Here is a 27390-nt window from a genome sequence, read left to right on the forward strand (position 1 = left end):
GGCGACTGATGCTAGTCTGTTGTGGGCCTGAAGCCTGGAACAGAACTGAGGAACCCCGTGGATGAGTTGAGTGGCAAAAAAATCCAGTGAGGTGGTGCCCCATGCTCGGAAGATCTTGTGTGCTACGCCCATGTTCAGAAACCACTCGTGAGGTTGCATTTCTCTGCTCAGTCTGTCAGCCAGGCTGTTTTTTACGACTGCCAGATAATTGGCTTGGAGAAACACGCCGTGACGGCGTGCCCAGAGCCACATCTGGACGGCTTCCTGACACAGAGGGTAAGATCCGGTGCCCCCCTGCTTGTTGGTGTAATACATCACAACCTGATTGTCTGTTTGAACTAGGATAATTTGGTTGGACAGCCGATCTCTGAAAGCCTTTAGAGTGTTCCAGATCACTCAGAGGTCCAGAAGGTTGATCTGAAAACCTGTTTCCTGGAGGGACCAGGCTCCTTGAGTGTGAGCCCATCTACATGAGCCCCACCCCACCCCAAGAGTGATGCATCCTTTGTCAGTACTTTTTGTGGCTGAGGAATTTGAAATGAAGTCCCAAGGTCAGATTGGGCCAAATTGTCCACCGCTGAAGAGAGCGTACAAGCTCAGGGGATACTTGGATGGCATCTTCCAGACTCCCTGTGGCTTGATACCACTGAGAAGCCAGGGTCCATTGGGTAGATCTCATGTGAAGACGTGCCATGGGTGTAACATACACTGTGGAAGCCATGTGGCCCAACAACCTCAACATCTGCCAAGCTGCGACTTGCTGCGACATCCGAACCTTGGATGTGAGGGACAGATGGTTGTCTGCATGTGTCTCTGGAAGGTAGGCTCAAACAGTATGTGTCTCGAGCAGGGCTCCGATGGCGATGGGACTTGGGGTAGTTTATTATAAACCCTCGTAGCTCGAGCACCTGAATAGTCTTCCGCATAGACTCCTGAGTACCCTCCTCTGAGGTGCTCTTTACCAGCCAATCGTTGAGATAAGGGAACACATGCACTCCCAGTCTGCATAGCGATGCTGCAACTAACGCTAGACATTTGCTAAATACCCTGAGAGCTGATGCGAGGCCAAAAGCCAGTACGCGGTACTGAAATTAATTTGTTCCCAGCCAAAATTGAAGATACTTCCTGTGAGCTGGAAGTATCAGAATGTGGGTGTATGTAAGTCCAGAAAGCATAGCCAATCATTTTCTGAATCATGGGAAGGGTGCCCAGGGAAATCATCCTGAACTTTTCTCAGACCAGGAATTTGTTCAGGGTCCTTAGGTCTAAGATGAGACTCATCCCCCCCCCCCCCCCCCAATGTCTTTTTCTACACAAGGAAGTACCTGGAATAGAATCCCTGCCCTTCTTCCCCTGGTGGAACGGGTTCAACCACATGGGCCTTCAGAAGGGTGGAGAGTTCCTCTGCAAATACCTGCTTGTGCTGAGAGCTGAAAGAGTGAGCTCTCGGTGGGCAATTTGGAGGTCTGGATACCCCATTGAGGGTGTATCCTAGCCAGACTATTTGAAGAACCTACCAGTCGGAGGTTTTGAGAGGCCACCTTTGGTGAAAAAATTGTAACCTCCCCCCAAACGGTAAGTCGTCCGGCAGGGACACTTTTATGGTGGCTATGCTCTGCTGGAGCCAGTAAAAAGCCCGTCCCTTGCTTTTGCTGGGAAGCAGCAGGGGCCTTGGGCGCACGCTGTTGATGAGAACGAGCGAGCTGGGGTGTAGCCTGAGCAGGTTAGCGAGCCACAGGAGCATACCTACGCCTAGAAAAGGTGTAAGAAGTACTCCGTGACCCACCAAAATACCTCCTAGATGAGGAGGTGGTTGCAGAAGGTGCCCAGTGGGAGAGAGAAGACATAACATCAGTGTGTTTTTTGATCTCGTCAACTAGCCTCTCAACCTTCTCTCTGAAAAGATTATCTTCTTGGCAAGGTGAATCCGCCATTCTCTGCTGGACCAAATGGTCCAGGTCAGAGACACATAGCCATGAGAGTCTGCACATCGCTACACCCTGGGCAGAGATTCTGGATGCCACTTCAAAAGTGTCGTAAGTGCCACTGGCCAAGAGCTTGCGACACGCCTTCTTGGTCTTAGCCATTTCCCGCACAAAAGAGGTGAAAGAAAGGCTCTCAGGTGGAGACAGCCTTCTCTCAGGTGGAAGGGAAGGTTCAGAAGGGATCCCAAAGGACTAATCAGAGGAAAAGTACCTGGAATCCTCCTCAGACTCCCACAAGCATTCCTTTTCAGTATCAGACAACACTTCCCTCAGGGTTGTCTGAGACTGGGTCCGCCACGACATCGAGGACCGGTAGCCCCAAGAACGACGTCAAGGAGTCGGTTCCTGCCTTGACTCCGGTGAAGCTTCCTCCACCGACGTCGAAGGCAAACCGGCCTGGGTGGCAGTCGACACTGGAACTGCAAGTGGCACCGGTGTCGGGGGCCGCACCGCGGGCCAGGTGGGGCCGCAGCGGAATGTATGGTAGGTGCAGACACCCCCGATGCTGCTGCACATCGCTGAATATGTCTCGAAGAGCTCTGGAAGCAAGGCCCGGTCGCTTGAGAGCAACCATTGGTAAAGGCTTAGGGGCCGATGTGGGCTCAGGTTGCCTAACCATCTGGGGTGTGGGAGCAGGATCTCGGCTGCTGGGAGACACACGTGTTGACAACTCTTGAATGGAGGGAGAGCACTGCTCCTGGTGCCAATGCATCTCGGGTGCCGGATCCCTCGACTTCCCAGAGCTCCCGGCACTGTGTGTCAAAGGAGAACGGTGTCAGTGTTTCTTGGCCTTCGCCCAATGCACCTTACCGAGACTCCTCGGTGCCAGGTCCGACGACGGTCGGTCCCGAGGGGCCTGCGCAGGGGGCCTTGAGACAGTTGCAGAACCACTCAATGCCTCACTACTCCCATTGTTTCTGGGTCTCACAGCAGCAGCCATCCCTACCGTGACTCCAGATGTCAATGCCTCCCTCGACGCTGATGCTGACATTGAAGGACTGGACCGAGCTCCAAAAAGTTTTTCTCTTTGAGCCTCTCGGGAAATTTGCATCCTTTTCTTCATAAGAAGACAAAGGATACAATTTGCTGGGCTACGGTCAGGACAAAGGATACAAGTTGCCGGGCTATGGTTGGGCCCAAGGCACTGAATACACCAAGAGTGTGTATCAGTACCCAAGATGGTCTGGTTGCACCGAGTACAACGCTTGAAACCACTGGGAGTCTTCGATGACATGGAAGGGAAGACGGCTTCGGCGAAATCAAAAGGCTCGATTGTGCCTAAGAAAAAAGTAAAGGCGCAAAAACAAGGGAAACCCCAGTTGAGCGAGCCTAAATGCTGCTCACGCCAAAAAAAATAAGAAAACTTAAATGCAGGCAAAAGAAACTAAAGAAGTAAAGATTTTGTTTTTAAAAGAAACAAAATAAGAAAAAAAAAAAAGGGGGGTGAAAAAACAAGCGTAAGGCACTTGAAAAAGGCTCTCTCCCAGGTGGAACGAGGAGCTGCTGAAAGAACTGCTGCTCCTCATTCGGAAAAAAAACCAAACTAAGGTGCACAGTTGCGCGGTGGGGGGGAAAGGCACTCTGCGCACGTGCACCAGAAGACTAGCATAATTTTTTCCTTTTTGCTATGCATTATGCCGGTGCCCAGGCCGACGTGGATCGTCGACCCACTTGTGAGAATGATACAGCCTGCTTGTCCTCAGAGAAGCTTATTAATGGATAGAGCAATATAACTAAAGATTAAAATGCACTAGATATATTGATTTTGTATGAATTACAGTTATCTGCTGTGGTTGCCACATTATTACTACTCCAATTTATTTTCATATATCCTATTTGTTATGCCAGTATTTGATCATGACAGAGTGTTACCTGCAAGGAGTGGCTCTAGCCGCCTTATTGGGTAGACTAGATGGACCATGCAGGTCTTTATTTGCTGTCATGTACGATGTTACTATGATTGAAAGTGAAAGGACAATACCTGGGGAAACTGCATTTTTTTCCGGGGGGGCTCTTGTTTTTAAGGGATCCGGGACAGACTGTGGGGGGGGGGGGGGGGGGGCAATTTCTTTGACAGAATCCTCAAGAACATCAGTTCACATGGGCTGATAATCCCAGGGAAAAATTTAAAACACTTCTTAAAGTGTTTACTTTGAATGGTTAATGCAGAGTTGCAAATTCTACTGCAAGCTGTGTTATTTGTTTCATGTAATAATGAGCTGCTTTGTATGCTTCACATCTTCTAGTTCCAGATCTGTCTTCAACTCAGCCTGACTCCTGGATCCCTCTTGTGGTTGTTTTTGGCATGATACAGGAGTGGTTCGCTATTGCCTTCTCCTGAGGCATGGAAGGTTGAGTTACTTCCCAAAGTCATAAGGAGGTGCTGTGGGATTTGAGCCTGGGCCTCCTGATTCCCAACCCACTGCTCTAAACATTAGGCTATTCCTCCACTCTGCTTTACAGCTCATTATAAAGTGCATTGCAGTAAAATTCCATTGCTAAGCCTCGTTATTGATATACCCCCCGATATTCAGCTGGTGTCGGGCTGCTCAGTGACTGCCCAATGCTGGGGAGCACAGACCAGATACTCAATACCGGCTCATATCTAGCAACCAGCATTGAATATCCAGTTTCACTTAACTGATTAAGTTGATATTCAGCGCTAACCGGTTAAGTGCTTAGAGGTTAAAGATAGGCCTGCTATTTATATGGTCTATTTTAATCATAGCTGGTTTGGCGCTGAATATCCGTGCCCAACTAGCTTTGTCACACAATATATATGGTTAGCGGCTAGCTGCTAACCACGAATATTCAGCGGAGATAACTGGTTATCTTCTGCTAAATATCCGTGATTAGGCACTAAAAAACTTTTTAACCGGCCAGGAGCTGTTCCTGGCTGATTAAATACTTTTAATATTGGCCAGATAGTTCCCTACATTTGTACCTTAAAGAATAGAGGGGAAAAAAGACCTGCCCAATGTCACAAGGAACATCAAGGGGTTTTGAATCTTGGATTCCCTGGGTCTTTGCCTACAGCTCTAACCACTAGGCTCATTTGGTGCATTCACTTAATGTGGAGGAACTCCTGGAGACAACGAGCCAACACAATTGGAGGGGTGGTTCACATTGCCTTTGTCTCTGTAGGGGAGGGTTAGCCTATATCAGATGGTTATTTTCCCCAGATGGCTTTATAAACTGCAAGTGGGAAAAAGGCGAAAATACGGCTCTCATATTTATATGGCAAAAGGCAGAATGAGGGCTTAGCAGTGGCGTGGCGTAGCTAGAATAGTTGACACCCGGGGCCAGTCATTTTTTAACACCCCCCTCCAAAATCTAGTACTAGGCAAGCCGAGAATACAAAACACTCAGGACCTATAGAGCAATTCTACCATACCATAATCAATCATTTCTACAAATCACACAAGGAAAAGGAAAGCATCTTAAACACTACAGTGAGCACTAGAACATCAATTCACCTACTGTAAAACGAAACCAGACAGAATAGTACAGATCATCGATCCTGCACAGTCAATGCTAACTAAAAGCCATGTCTTTTTCACAAACACAGATACACCCTAATCCACTATAGAATAAGTAATCATAAACTTTCTATTTAGACAAAAATTAAACTGAACCCCCAAGATGCCAGACTCTGCATACAATGCAACACCACAGAAACAGAAAATGTCCCCTAGTACTGTGCAAAATAAAAAGACAGCAGATGTAAATTTGAAAAAACTAACAAGTACCAATCACCACTTTACAAATTAACAAATAGAAATAAAACAAATATATAAAATAATACCATTTTATTGGACTAATACATTTAGCATTCAGAGGCCAAAACATCCTTCCTCAGGTCAATACAGTATAGTGCTGTTACAGTATCCTATCCTGACCTGAGGAAGGGGGTTTTGTTCTCCGAAAGTTAGCCAAAATGTATTAAAATTAGTCCAATAAAAAGATTACCTTGTTTATATGTTCTATTATAAACATTTATTAACACAGCTACAATACTACTTTATCCTAAAGCAAAAAAAATAAAAAAATATATTTTATTTACAGTTTGTTGTCTCTGGTTTCTGCTTTCCTCATCTTCTTTTCACTGTCTTCCTTCCATCCAGCATCTGTCTTTGTTCTCTCTCTGCCATCCAGTGTCTGCCCTCTCTGCTGTCCCCTCCATCCAATGTCTGCCCTCTCTCCCTGCATCTTTCATCTACATCTGCCCTCTATCTCTGTCCCTTCCATCCACCATCTGCCCCTGTCTGCCCTCTCTATCTCCTCCTTCCATCCACTGTCTGCCCTTTCTCTCTGCCCCTTCAATCCACCATTTGCCCTCCCTCTCTCATCCATCCAGGGTCTACCCTCCCTCTCGCTCCCCCTTCCATCCAGGATCTGTCCCCTCTCTCTGCCCCTTTTTTTTCAGCCTCCAGTTCCAGCCCCACTATCTCACCAGCCCCCAGTTTCAGCCCCAGCCCTTTTCTCCCACCAGTCCCTAGCGTCAGCCCCCAGCCACTTCTCCCTGTCCCCTTTTCAGCTCCCAGTTTCAACCCCAGCACTTTTCTCTCACCAGTCCCAAGCTTCAGCCCCAGCCACGTCTCCCTGTCTCCTTTTTAGCCCCCAGTCCCCACAGTTTCAGCCCCTGCCCCTTTTCAGCCCCCAGTCCCAGTACTAACCCCCTTATCCCACCTACCCTCCTTTTCAGGCCCCAGTTCCAGCCCCCTTCATCCACATGCCTTGCATTAGGGCCCCCCTTTTCAGCCCATTCTCCCACCTGACCCATGCATGCCCCATTTTCCCACCAGCCCCAGGCATGGCCCCTTCTCAGACCCCAGTTACTGCCCCCTTCTCCCATCTGAGAACCCCTTCTCCTCCTCTCTCCACTCCCTCTGCCCATCTGAGAACCCTCTTCCCTCCTCTCCCATCTGAAAACCCCTTCCCTACCCCCATCTGAGAACCCCTTCTCCCATTTGAGAACCCCTTCTCCTCCCCACCCCCTTCTCCCATCTGAGAACCCCTTCTCCTCCTCTCCCCACTCCCCCATCTGAGAACCCCTCCCCTCCTCTCCCATCTGAAAACCCCCTCCCTACCCCCATCTGAGACCCCCTTCTCTCATCTGAGCCCACCCCCGACCTGACCCGCTTCGCCTATCAGATGACAGCCCTCTTCTCCTGCCACCACCCTGCCTTTAAAAACAAATCTGCGATTGAAGCGGCGTGGCAGGCAGCGCCTCGCGTCTGCCCTGCTTGTAAAAGAAGCAGCTCTCTCCTCGTCATCGTCGTACCTTCCCTCACTGGGTCCCGCCCTGCCCTCACGGAAAAGTTACCTCAGAGGAGGGCGGGACCCAGTGAGGGAAGGCCCGAAGAGGAGGAGGAGGAGAGATCTGCTTCTTTTACAAGGAGGGCAGACGCGAGGCGCTGCCTGCCATGCCGCTTCAATTGCAGATTTGTTTTTAAAGGTAGGGTGGGAGCAGCAGGAGTGGAGCAGCAGGAGTGGAGCACCCCTCCATCAGCTGATACCCGGGGCGGACCGCCCCGCCCTTGCTACGCCACTGGGGCTTAGGCCTGCCAGATTTACAATTATATAATTATGCCTGCATATTACGTCATCTGGGGGATTGGCTATTAGATAGATCAAACTATATCCCTATTTTTTATAAACAATTACTGTATGCACCGTATAGTATCAGATCACGAAGGAGCAAAAGGGGTGCTCAGGGAGGACAAGACTATAGCGGAGAAACTGAATGAATTCTTTGCTTCTGTCTTTACAGAAGATGTAAGAGATCTGCCTGTACCGGAAATAGTTTTCAAAGGTGATGATGAGGAGCAACAAAGAAATCTCGGTGAACCTGGAAGCTGTACTGAGCCAAACTGACAAATTAAAGAGTAGTAAATCACATGGATCAGGTGGCTTACATGCAAGGGTACTCAAAGAACTCAAGCACGAAATTGCTGAACTGCTGTTAGCAATATGCAACCTGTTGTTAAAATAGTCCGTAGTACCCCCACACTGAGCCCGCAAATAGGTGGGAAAATGTGGGATACAAATGCAATAAATAAATAATAAATAATACCTGGTGGACAATGTGACACCAATTTTTAAAAAGGGTTCTGGGGTGATCCTGGAAATTATAGACCGGTAAGACTGACATCGGTGCTGGGCAAAATAGTGGAAACTATTATAGAGAATAAAATTACAGAACATGTAGACAAACATGGTTTAATGGGACAGAGTACATAAGTACATAAGTAATGCCATACTGGGAAAAGACCAAGGGTCCATCGAGCCCAGCATCCTGTCCACGACAGCGGCCAATCCAGGCCAAGGGCACCTGGCAAGCTTCCCAAACGTACAAACATTCTATACATGTTATCAGAATGGGTTCAGCCGAAGGAAGTCTTGCCCACCAATTTGCTTTATTTCTTTGAAGGTATGAATAAACATGTTGATAAAGGTGAGCTGGTTGATGTAGTGTATCTGGATTTTCAGAAAACTTTTGATACAGTTCCTCATGAGATAATCCTGAGAAAATCTCTCCACTGTGGCTTTGTCTTCCCTGATTACCATCAGTCATCTAGTGGTCCAACTGATTCTCTTGACGGCATCTTGCTTTTACTATACCTAAAACATTTTTTACTATATGTTTTGCCTCCAATGCAATCATTTTTCAAAGTCCCCCTTTGCCTTCTTTACTACTGCTTTGCATTTGACTTGCTATTCCTTATGCTGTTTCTTATTATTTTCAGTTGGTTCCTTCTTCCATTTTCTGAAAGATTTCCTTTTTAGCTCTAATAGCTCCCTTCACCTTACTTTTTAACCATGCTGGCTATCGTTTGGTCTGCTTTCCTCCTTTTTCAACAGACGGAATATATTTGGCCTGGGATTCCAGGATGGTATTTTTGAACAGCATCCACGCCTGATGTTCGCAGCCGTTCCTCTAAGTTTTTTTTCCACCATTCTTCTCATTTTATCATAGTCACCTCTTTGAAAGTTAAACACTTGAGAATTGCATTCAGTTCTGGTTAGCCATATCTCAAAAAAGATATAACGGAATTAGAAAAGATTCAAAGAAGAGCAATCAAAATGATAAAGGGGATGGAACTTCTTTCGTATGAGGAAAGGCTAAAGAGGTTAAGACTCTTCAGCTTGGAAAAGATACAGATGAGGAGAGCTATGATTGAGGTCCACAAAATCCTGAGTGATGTACGAGTAGAAGTAAATCAATTTTTTACTCGTTCCAAAAGTACAAAGACTAGGAGACACTTGAAGTTAAATGGAAATACTTTAAAAACAAATAGGAGGAAATATTTTTTCACTTAACGAATAGTTAAGCTCTGGAACTCTTTGCTGGAGGATGTCGTAACAGTGTTAGCGTATCTGGGTTTAAAAAAGGTTTGGAGGTTATCAATAGAAATCAAACAAAACCAAACATGGAAAAGAAAATAAGATGATACCTTTTTTATTGGACATAATACATTTCTTGATTAGCTTTCGAAGGTTGCCCTTCTTCCTCAGATCGGAAATAAGCAAATGAGGTAGCAGATAGTATATATGAGAGAAACATCAAAGCATTACTTTGACTGTCTGACAGAGTGGGAGGGTGGGGGTATGCATGGGGACATCAAAACATTTCATTGATATTCTAACAGAATGGGTGTTGGTAGGTGAGAGGAGGGTAATAAACAGAGAAATAAACAGAGAAATACAGCTTTATGTTTTATAATGAATTAGAAAACCCAGATCCTTATTAAGTCCTGTTTGTTGGGTGTCAAAATATTCAGTCATTCTTATTTCAAAGGTCTTACGTTCCTGTATTGTTTTAAAATTATCTTTCAGTATTCTTACTGTGAAATCATTGGTGCAGTGTTCTGGTCTAGTGAAGTGTTGGCCCACAGGGGTGGGGGCCTGACTGGCACCGGCTATTTTCATGTGATGTCTGTGTAGATTGAATCTTGTCTTAAGCATCTGGCCTGTTTCTCCAATATAGCATCCTTTGTTACATTTCTTACACTGAATGATATATACCACATTGGAAGATGTGCATGTAAAATAGTCCTTTATGTTGAATATTTTTCCTTTGTGAATGACTGTGGGGTCTTGTGAAATGTTTTGGCATAGTTTGCAGTTGGTTGTGTTACACGGGAACGTGCCCTTTTCTTTTTCCGTCTGTGTTGAAAGTTTACTTCTGATCAGCTTGTGTTTTAAATTTGGTGGCTGTCGGAAGGCCAGCACTGGTGGACTAACACGGCTACCACACTTCTCTACTTAAAAAGGTTTGGACAAATTCCTGGAGGAAAAGCCCATAGTCTGCTACTGAGACAGACATGGGAAACAACTGCTTGCCCTGGGATTTGTAGGAATACTTCAGCAAAAACCAAGGGAAGTGGAAAGAACACAGATATCCCACGAAGAAGTACAGGGAAAAAGTAGAGAGTGGGAACGAAGTCAGATTCTTCAAAAGAGGCCAGAGATGCTAGGTGTGAATAAAAAATCTTTAGTGGAGAAAGACTCAACAGGGTACCATGTTTCGGAACACACGGTGCCTTCCATGGAGGAGTAGCCTAATGGTTAATGCAGTGGACTTTAATCCTGGGGAACTGAGTTCGATTCCCACTGCAGCTCCTTGTGACTCTGGGCAAGTCACTTAACCCTCCATTGCCCCTGGTACAAAATAAGTACCTGAATATATGTAAACCGCTTTGAATGTAGTTGCAAAAACCTCAAAAAGGCGGTATATCAAGTCCCATTTCCCTTCCCCTTTCTCTGGAGTCTTATTATCTGTGTCTGAAGATATGAATCCTCTGGACATGGATTATAAAGGTGAATGGTCTTTAGAAAGACCTTTGTGGTAAAGGTGAGTCGTGTCACTTCTGAAAGTCGCTCCATGGTGCGACCGCCTAGCATCTCTGGCCTGTTTTGAAGAGTCTGACTCCATTTTCACTCTCTGCTTTTTCACCCAGGAATATCTACATGTACTTTGCCTTTCCAATGCAATTTTGTAAAGGCCATTGCTGAATGTGAAACAAGTTCTTCACACAGAAAACTTTTATAAAATTTACCCCTAAAAATGCTCATATTTGAGAGAATGTTCATGCTAACCCCCCCCCCCCCCCCAAAAAAAAAAAAACAACAACAAATAAAAACTAGATTTTGCCTCAAACCTTTCCGGGGGTATTTTTATAAGCCTATTTTGAGAGATTTATATCATGGCAAGCACTGTGTGGATTGGACCCTGACACAGCATAAGCGAAACATGCTGCATGTAGGCCAGCAGTCCTATCATCTATAACAGGAAACAAAAGCTAATTTACATATTGTTGTAATGCTTTATGAGATGTGTGCTAAGCAATTCAAAACAATCAGAGGCTGTCTAGAGATGGGATTACCTTCTACATGGTGATGATAAACACTAATTGCACTGAGGTGAACCCTTACAGAGTTGGTCTTGAGACCAGACTCAGAGAGGTGTAGAAGGTATACAAACAGGGTCTGTGTAGGGTAGGAAAGAGGATCTACAGCCTTGTCTTCGCACCAGACAGCAAACCTCCTCCATTTGAAAGAATAACACCTCTTAGTGGAATCTTTCCTGGAAGTCAACAAGACCCAGGAGACACCCTCCAATAGACCTAAGGAAGCAAATCCAGGCTGTGAGGGCCAGAGACTGAAGGTTGGGATACAGAAGATATCCTTCGTTCTGTGTGAGGAGGGTCGGAAAACTCTTCAATTTCCACAGTTCTTCAGAGGATAACTCCAGAAGAAGGAACCAGTTCTGCCATGGCCAACAAGATGCAATCAAGATCATGGTCCCGTGGTCTTTCTTGAGTTTCAGCAAAGTCTTCCCCACAAAAGGTATGGGGGGATACACATATATAAGACCCATCCCTCAATGCAGTTGGAATTAATCCAGTGCTAGTCTGTCCTGAGCTTGAAGTCTGGAACAGTACTGAGGGACTCTGTGATTCAGTTGAATGGCAAAGAGATCCACAGAGTGTATGCCCTGTGCTCAGAAGATCTTCCGGGCAACGCCCATGCTGAGAGACCACTCGTGAGGTTGATTAACTCTTCTCAGTCTGTCGGCCAGACTGTTTTTGCCCAAAGGAATGTGCTGTGTCGGCGAGCCCAGCGCCACATCCAGACAGCATCCTGATACAGAGGGCATGATCCGGTGCCCCGTTTCTTGGTGTAATACATCGTAACCTGGCTGTCTGAATGAGCACAGTTTGGTGAGACAGCTTATCTCTGAAAGCCTTTAGAGCGTTCCAGATCGCTTGGAGGTCCAGAAGGTTGATCTGAAGACCTGTTTCCTGGGCAGACCAGGCTCCTTGAGTGTGAATCCCATCTACATGAGCTCCCAAACCCAGGAGAGATGCATTTGTCATTAGAACTTTTTGAGGCTTTGGAATGGTAGTCCTAGAGTCAAATTGGATTGAATGGTCCACAACAGCAAAGAGTGAGCAAGCTCTGGAGACACTCAGATGACATTTTCTACATCTCCCGTAACTTGGCGCCACTGGGAAGCTAGGGTCCATTGGGCTGATCTCATGTGAAGGCGTGTCATGGGAGTCACATAAACTGCAGAAGCCATGTGGCCTAACTGCCTCAACATCTGCCGAGCCATGACCTGCTGAGAGACTCGATCCTGAGAAGCTAGAGCAACTACAGTGTCCGCTCTCGGTCCTGGGAAAAAAGCTTGAACCTTCCGCGTATCAAGCAGGGCTCCAACAAATTCCAATTGTTGGACAGGATGAAGATGGGACTTAGGGTAGTTTATAACGAACCCTAGCAGATCTAGCTCCCGAATAGTCATCCGCATGGACTCCTGAGCACTGTACTTCAATGTGCTCTTCACCAGCCAATCGTTGAGATAAGGGAATACATACACCCCCTAGCCTGCGTAGCGATGCTTCAACTACTGTTAGGTATTTGGTAAAAAACCTGGGTGCAGATGCAAGGCCAAAAGGCAACACACAGTACAGGAAGCGGTGTGTTCCCAGCCGAAATCTTAGATGCTGAAGATACTTTCAGTGAGCAGGACGTATCAGAATGTGTGTATATGTGTCCTTTAAGTCCAGAGAGCACAGCCAATCATGTTGCTGAATCATGGGAAGAAGAGTGCCCAGGAAAAACATCCTGAACTTTTCTTTGATCAGGAATTTATTCAGGGCCCTTAGATCTAGGATGGGATGCATCCCCTGTCCTCGATTGCATGAGCAAGTACCTGGAATAGAATCTCTGCCTTTCTTCCTCTAGTTGAACGTGTTTGACAGCATGGGCCTTTAGAAGGGTGGAGTTCCTCTGCAAGTACCTGCTCGAGCTGAGAGCTGAAGTAATGAGCCTCTGTAGGCAATCTGGAGGTTTTCAAAGCCAACTGAGGGAGTATCCGAGGCGGACTATTAGGAGAACCCACCGGTCGGAGGTTATAAACAGCCACTTTTCATGGAAAAACTTCAGCCTCCCCTGACCTGCAAGTTGTCCTATGTTCTGCTGGAGCCAGTCAAAAGCTCATCTCTAGCTTTGACTGGAGAGCAGCAGGGGCCTTAGGCGCACGCTGTTGACGAGAACGAGTGCGCTGGGGTTGAGCCTGAGCAGGCTGGTGAGAAGAGGGGGGCATCAGCCTCCTCAACTTACCAAAAGACTTCCTAGATGAGGAGACTGATGCAGAAGGCACCCAGCAGAAGAAAGAAGAGATGGTATCAGTGTATTTCTTGATTTGGTCAGTTATCTCCTCAACCTTCTCTCCATCTGCCAACCTCTGCTGAAACGACGGTTCCAAGTCAGAAACATGCAGCCAAGAGTCTCGCCTTCTGCTGTTTGGCCAACTGGAATACCGACTCGGCTAGCTCCGGTGGGAGAGAGTCTGCCAAGTCCAGCAAGTACATGCTCATAAGAGCTGGTATGATTGTATACGGGACACGAAAATAGAGGTCTAAATCACCTTCCTCCCAAAAGAATGCAAGGTCCTAGCTTCTCTGCCTGAGGGCGCCAAGGCATAGTCTCTAGAATTCCTGGTTCTTTTGAGGGTGGATTCCACCACCATGGAATTACAGGGTGTCCTGTTCATTTGACATATCTTCTCTCTCCATGTCCACCTTCTGTCTTCCCTCTGCAATCCTATCAGTCTTGTCCAGCATCTACCCTCTGTGTCCTTGCCACTTTCCTCCCCTCATATTCGGCATCTGTTCTTTGGGTCCCCATCCTTCCTCCTGTCATCAGTATCGCCCGTCTGTGTCCCCATTCCCTCTCTGTCCAGCATATCTCCTTCTGTGTCTCTATCCCTATGCTCCCTCCATGCCTAGCATCTCTTCTCTGTGCATCTTTTCCCCATCGTTCTATTTTTTACGCTCCCACCCCCACCCTGTGAGTAGTATATCTCCCCCTCTCTTCTTTTTCCTCCCTCTGTGTGGTCCGCATCTCTACCTCCCTGTCCAGTGTCTTCCCCTCCTCTTCCCCCAATCCAGTCTCTCTCTCTCTTTCCGTGGTCTGTATCTCTGCATCCCTGAATCCAGTGTTTCTCCCTCCTCTCCCCCCCTTACCAGCAGCAGCTCTCTCTTACTGCCCCCCCCCCCGACCAGCAGCAGTGGTTCTCCCTTTTTTTCCCCTTGACCAGCAGCAGCTCTCCCTTGTTGCCCCCTTGACCAGCATCAGCGCTCCCTTTATGCCCCCTGACCAGCAGCAAACCTCCCTTTTTGTCCCCCCCCCCCCCCCGACTAGCCACAGCTCTTCTTTTCTGTCCCTCCCCTGGTGTTTTAGCTTGCCTGGCATGCTGACGGTAGTAGCAGTGAAGTCAGTCAACCAGCCTCAGGTCCTTCACTAGGTCATGCCCTGCCCCCGATGATGCAATTTCTTCTTTCCTCAGAGGTGAGCCGCAGCCTACTGGCAGCATTCCAGGCAAGTTAAAACAGACAGGGGGAGAGAAACAGAAAGGGAGAACTGCTGTTTTTCTTTGGTGGGGGGGTGGGGGGGGGGAGAGCCAGAAAAGCAAATATGGAGGGCGGGAGACATGTGGGGCACCCCCTGCTATTGGTTCACATATCTTTTGGGGTACGCATACCATGTGTTGGGAACCTCTGCACAGTCAGGTTGCAACCTGTGCTGAATAGTTCGAACATCAAAATTTTGACACACTCATACTCCATGGTCCTTTGCTGGCATGAATTTCACATTAAGGGCTCTTTATCTGCATAGTTACACTCTGGTGATGGCCTTCCCTTGTACTTACTCCAAAGGTGGTGTGCTCACTCGATTTGCACTGTCAGAAGGTGCGATCAAGGAAGACAAAGACGTAGCGGAGAGACTGAATGAATTCTTTGCTTCGGTCTTCACCGAGGAAGATTTGGGTGGGATACCGGTGTCGGAAATGGTATTTCAAGCGGCCGAGTCAAAGAAACTTACTGACATCACGGTAAACCTGGAGGACGTAATGGGGCAGTTCGGCAAACTGAAGAGTAGCAAATCTCCTAGACCGGATGGTATTCATCCTAGAGTACTGATAGAACTGAAAAATGAGCTTTAATATGCAACTTATCCTTAAAATCGAGTGTGGTACCGGAAGATTGGAGGGTGGCCAATGTAACGCCCATTTTTAAAAAAGGCTCCAGGGGAATTCCGGGAAATTATAGACCGGTGAGTCTGACGTCGGTGCTGGGGAAAATGGTAGAGGCTATTATTAAAAACAAAATTACAGAGCACATCCGAGGACATGGATTACTGAGACCGAGTCAGCACGGCTTTTGTGTGGGGAAATCTTGCCTGACCAATTTACTTCAATTCTTTGAAGGAGTAAACAAACATGTGGACAAAGGGGAGCCGTTTGATATTGTGTATCTGGATTTTCAAAAGGCGTTTGACAAGGTACCTCATGAAAGGCTACAGAGGAAATTGGAGGGTCATGGGATAGGAGGAAATGTCCTATTGTGGATTAAAAACTGGTTGAAGGATAGGAAACAGAGAGTGGGGTTAAATGGGCAGTATTCACAATGGAGAAGGGTAGTTAGTGGGGTTCCTCAGGGGTCTGTGCTAGGACCGCTGCTTTTTAATATATTTATAAATGATTTAGAGATGGGAGTAACTAGCGAGGTAATTAAATTTGCTGATGACACAAAGTTATTCAAAGTCGTTAACTCGCGACAAGATTGTGAAAAATTACAAGAGGACCTTACGAGACTGAGAGACTGGGCGGCTAAATGGCAGATGACGTTTAATGTGAGCAAGTGCAATGTGATGCATGTGGGAAAAAAGAACCTGAATTATAGCTACGTCATGCAAGGTTCCACGTTAGGAGTTACGGACCAAGAAAGGGATCTGGGTGTCGTCGTCGATAACACACTGAAACCTTCTGCTCAGTGTGCTGCTGCGGCTAGGAAAGCGAATAGAATGTTGGGTATTATTAGGAAAGGTATGGAAAACAGGTGTGAGGATGTTATAATGCCATTGTATCGCTCCATGGTGCGACCGCACCTTGAGTATTGTGTTCAATTCTGGTCACCGCATCTCAAGAAAGATATAGTACAATTGGAAAAGGTGCAGCGAAGGGCGACTAAAATGATAGCGGGGATGGGACGACTTCCCTATGAAGAAAGACTAAGGAGGCTAGGGCTATTCAGCTTGGAGAAGAGACGGCTGAGGGGAGACATGATAGAGGTATATAAAATAATGAGTGGAGTGGAACAGGTGGTTGTGAAGCGTCTGTTCACGCTTTCCAAAAATACTAGGACTAGGGGGCATGCGATTAAACTAGTGTAGTAAATTTAAAACAAATCAGAGAAAATTTGTCTTCACCCAACTTGTAATTAAACTCTGGAATTCGTTGCCGGAAAATGTGGTGAAGGCGGTTAGCTTAGCAGAGTTTAAAAAGGGGTTGGACGGTTTCCTAAAGGACAAGTCCATAAACCGCTACTAAACGGACTTGGAAAAATCCAAAATCCCAGGAATAACATGTATAGAATGTTTGTACGTTTGGGAAGCTTGCCAGGTGCCCTTGGCCTGGACTGGCTGCTGTCGTGGACAAGATGCTGGGCTCGATGGACCCTTGGTCTTTTCCCAGTATGGCATTACTTATGTACTTATGAAGTTCTTGGTCCATGCCCAATGCCAAGATGTTAGCAGTTTCCGTTGGTTCCTCTCCTCCACCACCTCTAGAAATCTGATCAGCCTGAGATTATTGTGGTGGCTATGATTTTCTTGGTCATTTAGTCCATGCAGTCTTCCATCTGTTGCATGTGAGTGACCTGGCACTCCACCAGTTCTTTAACTTTCTCTATTGCTACCTGAATTTTAGCCAGCTTGTCATCCATAACTGCTGAGAGGTTTTTAATAAGTTCTTGTTTTACTGCATTCTGGAGTGTAATGGTTGGATTTGGCCCCACAGCTGCCATCTTAGATGAAGTCCCAGCATCACTCTTGCTGACATGCTGCGAGGATTTTTTAGTCATAAACTGCTGATTTTAGGTAGAAAACTCCATGGCAAACACGAACAATGATTAGTATATAATACTAATTGATCTTATAAAATAGTGTGATCAATGCTGCGGATGTTATAAGATAAGATATCTGGGGTTGAGGATCGGAGCTGTGCCTGTGAGTTGCTACTCAGCAGGCTGCCATCATGTTTGTTTTTGTTACATTTGTACCCTGCGCTTTCCCACTCATGGCAGGCTTAATGCGGCTTACATGGGGCAATGGAGGGTTAAGTGACTTGCCCAGAGTCACAAGGAGCTGCCTGTGCTTGAGGTGGGAATTGAACTCAGTTCCTCAGGACCAAAGTCCACCACCCTAACCACTAGGCCACTCCTCCACTCCATGTGACAACTTGACTATTTTATTTATTTGAATTTTGCTCACACCTTCAGTAGTAGCTCAAGCTAAGTTACATTCAGGTATGCTGGATATTTCCCTGTCCCTGAAGGGCTCACAATCTAAGTTCTGTACCTAAGGCAACAGAATGTTAAGTGACTTGCCAAAGATCATAAGGAGCAGCAGTGTGATTTGAACCAGGCACCTCTGGATGTCAAGACTGGTGTTCTAACTACTAGGCCAGTTTCATTATGCACTAATCACGTTTGATTCACATCATGGGGATATCTATGGTGGGACTGACTGTTTAATGAACTGATGCAAATTAAGGTAAAATTATGTATCATACCTGATAATTTTCTTTCCATTAATCATAGCTGATCAATCCATAGACTGGTGGGTTGTGTCCATCTACCAGCAGGTGGAGATAGAGAGCAATCCTTTTGCCTCCCTATATGTGGTCATGTGCTGCCGGAAACTCCTCAGTATGTCGATATCCAAGCTCCATCCGCAGGACTCAGCACTTAGAGAATTACACCCACAAAGGGACACTCTGCCCAGCTCACCACCGCCGAAACGGGGGAGGGGAATTAACCCAGCTCATCCCCACACAAGTGGGGGAGGGGAATCCGTCCAGCTCATCCCCGCGGAGCGGGGGAGGGACACCACCCCGCCGATGCGGGGGATCTGGCTTATCCTGCAACCGCAACTGTGGGAGGAGCTGACTGACCCTAACACCGCCGAAGCGGGAGGGGTACAAAGCTGCCCTACAGCCGCACGAAGCGGGAGGGAGCGCCGGCAAAATTTATGTCTCAATCCAGCCCCGTAAAACGGAGGGGAGAGGAATGCAGCAGCTCACTGTAACACAAACTCGTCTCAACTCTTGAAGAATCCAATTGAAAAAACTTGAACACGAAGTCCTCCTGAACAGGAACTGAAGACTAAACTTGAACCAGAAATGCAACCAGAATATAAACAGTACAGATATCTGGGAGGGGCTATGGATTGATCAGCTATGATTAATGGAAAGAAAATTATCAGGTATGATACATAATTTTACCTTCCATATCATCATGCTGATCAATCCATAGACTGGTGGGATGTACCGAAGCAGTACTCACCCAGGGCGGGACATTGAAATCCCTGACCGCAACACTGAAGCTCCAAACCGGGCCTCCGCCCGAGCAGCCACAGTCAAGCGGTAATGCCTGGAGAAGGTATGGGCCGATGCCCAAGTTGCCGCCTTGCAAATCTCTTTCAAGGAGACGGACCCGGCCTCTGCCATCGAGGCCGCCTGAGCTCTAGTGGAGTGAGCCTTCAGCTGGATAGGCGGCATCTTCCCTGTGGCCACATAAGCCGCTGCAATGGCTTCCTTGACCCATCTTGCCACTGTAGGCTTAGCAGCCTGCAGACCCTTACGAGGACCTGCAAACAGGAGAAACAGATGATCCGATTTCCGGAAATCATTGGTCACTTCCAAGTATCTGATGATGACTCGTCTCACATCCAGATATTTGAGAGCAGAGTATTCCTCTGGGTAGTCCTCCCTACGAAAGGAAGGGAGACAGAGCTGCTGATTCACATGGAAGCGAGAAACAATCTTGGGCAGGAAGGAAGGCACTGTGCGAATAGACACTCCTGCCTCAGTGAACTGCAGAAAAGGCTCTCGACATGAGAGTGCCTGGAGCTCGGAAACTCTTCTGGCTGAAGTGATAGCCACCAAAAAGACTGCTTTCAACGTCAGGTCTTTCAGAGATGCCCTCGACAAGGGTTCAAAAGGCGGCTTCTGCAAGGCTCTTAGCACCAGGTTGAGATTCCACGCAGGCACCACTGAGTGCAGAGGAGGGCGCAGGTGATTAACTCACTTGGGAAAACGTACCACATCTGGCTGCGAAGCCAGGGAAGCACCCTTCAGGCGGCCCCTGAAGCAAGCCAGAGCCGCTACCTGGACTTTAAGGAAACTGAGCGACAGGCCTTTCTCCAGACCTTCTTGCAGGAACGCCAGCACTGAAGAAATTGGAGCAGTGAAGGGAGAAAGTGAGCCTGCTGCTCACCACGCTGCAAAGGTACGCCAAACCCTGGCGTAAGCAGTAGAAGTAGAGCGCTTCCTCGCTCTCAGCATAGTGGCGATGACCTTGTCTGAGAAGCCCTTCTTCCTCAGACGCTGCCGCTCAATAGCCAGGCCGTAAGACCAAAGGGGGAGGGATCCTCCATCACCACGGGACCCTGATGCAACAGGCCCTGCTCCACTGGCAGCCGCAGAGGGTCGTCCACTGAAAGCCTGAACAAGTCCGCATACCAGGGACGTCTGGGCCAGTCCGGACCCACCAGGATTATCCGGCCCGGATGCTTTGCCACACGGTCTAGTACCCTGCCCAACATGGGCCAGGGCGGGAACACATAGAGAAGCTCTTGTGTCGGCCACTGTTGGAGAAGAGCATCTACTCCCAGAGATCGAGGGTCCCGTCCTCTGCTGAAAAAGCGCAGCACTTGGCAATTGGCCGATGACGCCATCAGATCTAGGCTCGGCTGGCCCCAGCGCTTCGTGATGTCCAAGAACGCCTGAGCCGATAACTGCCACTCTCCGGGATCCAAGGTATGGCGACTGAGAAAGTCCGCCTTGACATTCATGACTCCGGCAATGTGGGCAGATGACAGCTGTTCCAGGTTCGCTTCCGCCCACTGGCATAGATTCATGGCTTCCTTGGCTAGAGGGGCGCTCTTGGTACCTCCCTGGCGGTTGACATAGGCCACAGCCATGGCATTGTCCGACAGGACCCGTACTGGCTTCAACACCAGTACCGGGAGGAACTCCAAAAGCGCCAACCGAATGGCTCTGAGTTCCAGGAGGTTGATAGACCACTTTGCCTCTGCAGGAGACCAGAGCCCCTGCGCTGTCCTTCCCAAGCAGTGGGATCCCCAGCCCGTCAAAGAGGCGTCCGTCGTGACGACAATCCACTCCGGGGTCACAAGAGGCATCCCTGCAGACAACTTGTCTGTCTTCAGCCACCAGCTCAGCGCCTTGCGCACTGCTGGGTCCAAGGGAAGGCGCACAGCATAATCCTCCAACACCGGAGTCCAGCGCTGCAGCAGAGAGTGTTGTAGTGGTCTCATATGAGCCCTGGCCCAGGGCACTACTTCCATCGTGGCCGTCATAGAGCCCAACAGCTGCACATAGTCCCAAGCCCGAAGCGGAGAGGCTACTAGGAACTGGTCCACCTGAGCCTGAAGTTTGACAATCCGATTGTCCGGCAGGAACACTCTGCCCACTTGGGTGTCGAATCGAACTCCCAGATACTCCAGGGACTGAGTCGGGCGCAGCTGGCTTTTCTCCCAGTTGATGATCCACCCCAGGGAACTCAAAAGAGCAATCACCCGGTCCACAGCTTTGCCGCACTCTGCATAAGAGGGGGCTCGGATCAACCAGTCGTCCAGATAAGGATGGACTTGTACTCCTTCCTTCCGCAGGAAGGCCGCGATGACCATTACTTTGGAGAAGGTCCGCGGAGCAGTAGCCAACCCGAACGGGAGGGCTCTGAACTGGAAGTGTCGGCCCAGGACTGCAAAACGCAGAAAGCGTTGATGAGGAGGCCAGATGGGAATATGCAAGTACGCTTCCTTGATGTCCAAGGATGCCAGGAACTCCCCTGCCTTCACTGCCGCTATAACAGAGCGGAGAGTCTCCATGCGAAAGTGCCGAACTTTCAAGGCCCGATTGACCCCTTTGAGGTCGAGGGTAGGCCGTACAGAACCTCCTTTCTTTGGTACCACAAAGTAAATGGAGTAACGTCCCTTGCCAATCTGATTTTCTGGCACCGGAACGACCGCACCCAGGCGGATCAGATTGTCCAAGGTCTGCTGCACTGCCACAGCTTTGACCAGAGACTTGCAGGGAGAGAGTACAAACCCGTCTCTTAAGGGTCGGCAGAACTCTAGCTTGTAGCCGTCTCTGATGACAGCGTCTGAAGTTACCCTGGTCCACTCGCCCAGAAACGAGGACAGGCGTCCTCCAATCTGCACTGGGCCATGGACCAGGACCCCGTCATTGGGTACGAGACCCTGGGGGAGGACCGGAGGGCGCACCTCCGGGACGGTGGTCTCTGCGAAAGGAATGCTGCTTGGGGGAGAAATTCCTCTTGAAGGAAGAGGGAGCAGAGGAGCCCGACTTGCCCGGGCGGTACCGACGGGCTTCCTGAAACCGTCCTCTGGAGGTACCGGGGCGAGCACTGGCCCGAGCCCTGACCTCTGGTAACCTCTTGCCCTTAGACGTGCCGAGATCGGTCACAATTTTGTCCAGCTCGACCCCAAAGAGCAGCTTGCCTTTAAAGGGCAACTTAGCCAGGCGGGACTTAGAGGCGTGGTCAGCAGACCAATGTTTCAGCCAAAGCCACCGCCGCGCAGAGACTGTCTGAGCCATACCTTTAGCCGAGGCTCTCAAGACATCATACAGTAAGTCTGCCAAATAAGCCAAGCCCGATTCCAGGGCCGGCCAATCAGCCCTCAAGGAAGGATCCGAGGGGGAAGCCCGCTGCACAATCGTGAGGCACGCCCTGGCCACATAGGAGCCGCAAACTGAGGCCTGCAAACTTAAGGCAGCCGCCTCGAAGGACGACCATAAGGCCGCCTCCAATCTTCTGTCTTGGGCGTCCTTTAGGGCCGTGCCACCTTCCACCGGCAACGCCGTTTTCTTAGTCACCGCAGTGATTAAAGAATCCACGGTAGGCCAAAGAAAGGCCTCCCGTTCACTTTCAGGCAAAGGATAGAGGCGGGACATAGCTCTAGCCACTTTGAGGCTTGCTTCCGGGACATCCCATTGAGCCGAAATTAAGGTGTGCATGGCATCATGCACGTGGAAGGTTCTAGGCGGGCGCTTCGTCCCCAGCATAATGGCGGAGCCAACAGGGGCTGAGGGAGAGACGTCCTCTGGAGAGGAAATCTTCAAAATGCTCATGGCCTGCACTAACAGGTTGGGCAAATCCTCTGAGCGAAAGATCCGCGCTGCAGAGGGGTCATCTGCTCCATCCGAGCGGGAATCTGTCTCCTGCAAGGAATCCCCAAAGGACCGTTGGGACAACTCAGATACGCTGCCCTCATCTACATCAGAGGAAACAGAGTCCTCTAAGGCCTGGGAATCCACCCGAGGGCGTTTACTTCCGGGGGCCTCAACCCCTTTATTGGACAAGGGAGAAGGGGCAGCGTTTTGCATAAGGAAGGCCTGATGCAGCAGCAAAATAAACTCGGGGGAGAAACCCCCCAGACTGTGCACTTCAGCAGCCTGGGCCACAGCCCTAGACGCACCCTCAACCGGCGCTCGCAAGAGCGGGGGAGAAACATGCTGCGCATCCAAGATGGCGTCCGGCACACCACTCCGCGAAGGAGCCGCGCGGGAAGAACGGCGCTTAACTTTAGCCGCTTTTTTGCCGTCGCCCAAATCAAGGGCGGCCATGGCATTAACGTCTCCCAGCTCAAGGGCGGCCCAAGAAGAAACCGTCCGAGCAGAGTGGCCGGCCAAGATGGCGGAGGCGAGTAGCGGGGGATGGGCGTTTATGGCGGGAAAAACCGCCGCACCGGAGGAAGACCCGGGACACTGACCGGCCTCCGAACTGACACCCAACAAGGGCGAATCAGACTTTAAGACCCCCGCATCCCCGCTAGAAGCGCACACGCGGTGCGGGGAGCGATTCTTCGCGCCCTCGCCCTCCGACGCCATAGGCCACGTGGAGATCGATCGGGGAACCCCCTGCCCGCTATAAAAAGGTAAAAATTACCTGCTTCTCGCTCCGAGCTGTAACGACCTTGTGTCCCAGTGAGTAGCTGCAATAAACGTTTAAATAAACGTCGAAATAAACACCTTGAAGGACGTCCCAAATTTTTTTTTTTTTTTAACGGAGCCAGCGGGAGGGGGGAGAAAAGGAGGGACCTGGCGCCACCAGGTTTGCACTTGCTTAAGAAGAGCCCTCAACCCCAGGTACTCAACAAAACCTAAAAATTAGGCTTGGAGACCTAGCCAGAGCTGCTGCTGTGTGTGACCACCACCTGCTGAGATAGAGAACATACTGAGGAGTTTCCGGCAGCACATGACCACATATAGGGAGGCAAAAGGATTGCTCTCTATCTCCACCTGCTGGTAGATGGACACAACCCACCAGTCTATGGATTGATCAGCATGATGATATGGAAGGGCTCTTTCATTTCATATAGCTCACTGGAACTAGAAAGACATATTTTAGGTTTGTTTTCTGAGAGTCTTTCCTTTGATTATTGTTATTATGTTTAAGCATGATACATATTGTTTTTTTAAGGTGTTCTAGCATTTTTAGAGTGCGCTAATATTTAAGGTGCACTAAACATTAGCTATGTCCATATATTCCTATGGATGTCTCTTAACGTGCCCTAAATATTAGCACATGCTAAAAATGCTAGTGCGCCTTAGTAAAAGAACACCATAGTGACATTATTTATAAGCGCTCACACAATTAAATCTTGGGTTCATTGATTTCTACTCTTCTTTTGTGGGTTTTTAACTTTTTTATATGGAAATTGATATGCAAAAGAATATGTGAGGTGCATAATTTTCTTCTGACTTGTTTACTGATCAATTGGGAATTTTTTTTTCTCTTTTCTGATATGCTGGGCTGTTTTGTTGTACTTTCTGATGAGGAGTTTATTTCAATTCCCACTTACACTGAAATGTGGGCAACAATATGAATGCCTCTTCTTTTCTTTGTAGCTAGACAATATGGGGGTAATTTTATAAAGATTTTTCCATGGCTAAAGTATATTTTACATATGGAAACTAGCTCTTATAAAATTGTGTGTGAACATGCATGTGTAGAAATAGGAACAAAACATAAATCCCACTTTTATGTGCTCTATGTTTAGGTGTTTCTGGGGGTATAATTTGAAGAGACTTGCAATGCACATGCATTTGCACTTTCTTTGTAAAGCACTTACATTATCTTTATAAAATAAGTGTCTTTTTAGACTTCTCACATAGGTGCTCTGTTATAAAATCAGCCCCCACAAGATTTCCTGTCCCAAACCTGTATTAACATTTAATATTTATTTATTTGTTTCATTTGTATCCCACATTTTCCCACCTTTTTGCAGGCTCAATGTGGCTTACATAGTATCGTAAATGGCGTTAGCCGGTTCCGGTATGAACAAATACAGGTATGAGCAAATACAAGGTGATACAGTGGTAGAATAAGGTTCATGTATGGCAAATACATTGAGGGAACTTAGAGAGGGAGAGGAAGAATTTGGATATGTCCATTTCGGTCTTTGGTTACGTTATGTTGCTGGTATCCAGGTTTTTATGTTGGGTCGGTTCCACATTCAGAAAAGCCCTATGAGCTGCTCCACCACCTGCAAGTACAAACCTTGGAAGCTCACTATGCAACCATTATCCCATGGATTCTATATATCGCACCTAGCATTCTGTGCTGAAATCCAAGCGTATTCTATAACAATGCGTGTAACTTAATTGGCTTAAAAAGCCAATCAGCATTTGAGCCCTAATTGGCAATAATTAGAATTTACATGCACAACTCGCTAAACATATTCTGTAATGCACTGCGCCTAAATTCTAATGCATGGAGCTAAAAGGGGCATGGTTATGGGCATTTTGTGGGCGTTGCAAAATTTATGCACACTGTTATAGAATATGGCCCTCTGCGCCTAAATCTACACACCATTATTTATGCCATATTTCCCTTGGTGTAAATGGATGTGCATAGTTCTAGGCGCTGGGATATCAACTAAGGGTATTCTATATACCATGCTGCTTATAAAATATGCTTATGCGGAAATTTATTCTGTGTGGATTTTTCAGGTGCCATATATAGAATCTCTAGCCCTGTATGTTTAATCATATAGCTGTCACAAATACTTATGTTTCTCACTTTTCAAGATAGAAGGATGCTGAGATTTGGGTAAAGAGTACATAGCTTTTTCAGTAATAAAACAATTGTATTGCATCAATTACAGTACTTACTGTAAATAAAGAATTTAATCCCCATACAACATCCTGCAAAATTAAAAAAAAAGGACGAAATAAATAAGTTTAATGCACTTATTTGCACATACATGCATAACGTGAACAGGAAGACAGCTACCCAGTTTAGAAAAATGTCTAAGTAATATATGAATTGCATCACCAGGAACAGAAGTCAATTTTTGTGCAAGAACAAAAATTATTTATTTTTTAATTAATAAGCAAATGGTGAAAACAAACTTTTCTATAGCTTTTCTCTCCATTACATTATGTATTGTTTTTATATTCCGCAAAAGCCTATATAGTTTTATGTAGATCACAATAAAAAACAAAAATAAAGCTCACTCCACTATTTTGATTCTTTCCTGGAAAGAATTATACAAAAGAGACTGAGAATGTCTAACTCTCTGAAAATTTAATGGAATGTGATGAAACATGCCAATTAGAAAAAATGTTTGCAAGTGGACCAGATTGGCGGGATGGGGGGGGGGGGGGGGGGGGGGGGTACAGAGAAATAAGCCCCCCCCCCAAATGCCCCAATGCATTTCTATGGGAGAAACAGTTTCAAAAGTATAGAAACTAACAGTGAAAGAGAACAATTAATGAATTCTCCCTTTCAAACTGCTTTATCCTCACCCTATCCCTCAAACTGCCCCATCCCCACACAAACTGCCTTACCACCAAAACCTACCTTCCAATATTTGCCATTAACCCTCTAAATGTCCCATCCCCCCAAACTACCTCCCTAAAGCTGCTCCACCCTCAAAATCTAACACCATAATTACACTACCATCCTGTAGATTGTCCCAGTCAAAAAAACTCCCCCACAAAAGCCCTTTCTCTGAAACCTCCCTCAACTGTCCCCCCCCCCCAAAGTACTCCCCAGCAAACTGTCCCACATACTGCAAACAGCTTCACACCTAAAAACTATCTCCTACAACTAACCCTACCCCTATAAACTGCTCCATTCCCAAAACTACCCCTGCATTTGGGAGGTACTCCTCTCACCTCCCTAGGGGCCCAGGTAGCAAGTCCTCCCACAGATGCAGGAGGAAGGGTACAAATTCCAGGACATACCTCCCCTGGAGAGACAGCCCTTGGCGGAAGATCACCTACAGGACCCTGCACTCTTGTATCTCTCGCCATCAATACCAGCTGTGCCACAATCCCATATTGGCTACAGTCGAGTCCCCCCTGGCACGCATTCTCATCCAGATCCTGCTACATATGCACCGAGATGGGCAGCAGAAGCTTGATGCAATCCAGGCCTCATTGGACACACTTATCTAGGAGCTCTGGATGCTGCGGTAGCAGAACCAACAGAGGCCTCGGTAAGCCTCATGAGGACTTAACTGTGCTCATATACTCTTAACTGTGCTCATATACTGAGACTACTATGTATTTAGTTTAAAAATTACTTTATTGGTTCAAAGAAAAATATATCATGTTTCATACACAGCTCTGTGGCTCCATTATTACAAATATGTGGTTATGCAATGATATGTGGTTACAACAGTGACAGCACATCCCTGGGGAAAGGAGAATTCAGATGTTGGGTTAGGAGACAGGGGGCCAAGAATAAGGCCAACTGACCTTCCATAGTCACCATCATAG

General features: G+C 47.6%; 1 protein-coding gene across 1 annotated transcript in view; it reads right to left on the reverse strand.

The window, feature by feature from the left end:
* UBE2F (ubiquitin conjugating enzyme E2 F (putative)) overlaps positions 1-27390 on the reverse strand; it is a 441864-nt gene that overhangs the window by 119020 nt on the left and 295454 nt on the right. Inside the window, exon 8 of the mRNA XM_030209070.1 lies at positions 25777-25809. Within this exon, the coding sequence (XP_030064930.1) occupies positions 25777-25809 (33 nt within the window). The remainder of the gene's footprint in view (positions 1-25776; positions 25810-27390) is intronic.

This window comes from Microcaecilia unicolor, chromosome 7 (assembly GCF_901765095.1).
Source record: "Microcaecilia unicolor chromosome 7, aMicUni1.1, whole genome shotgun sequence".
In the NCBI taxonomy this organism is placed as follows: Eukaryota; Metazoa; Chordata; class Amphibia; order Gymnophiona; family Siphonopidae; genus Microcaecilia; species Microcaecilia unicolor.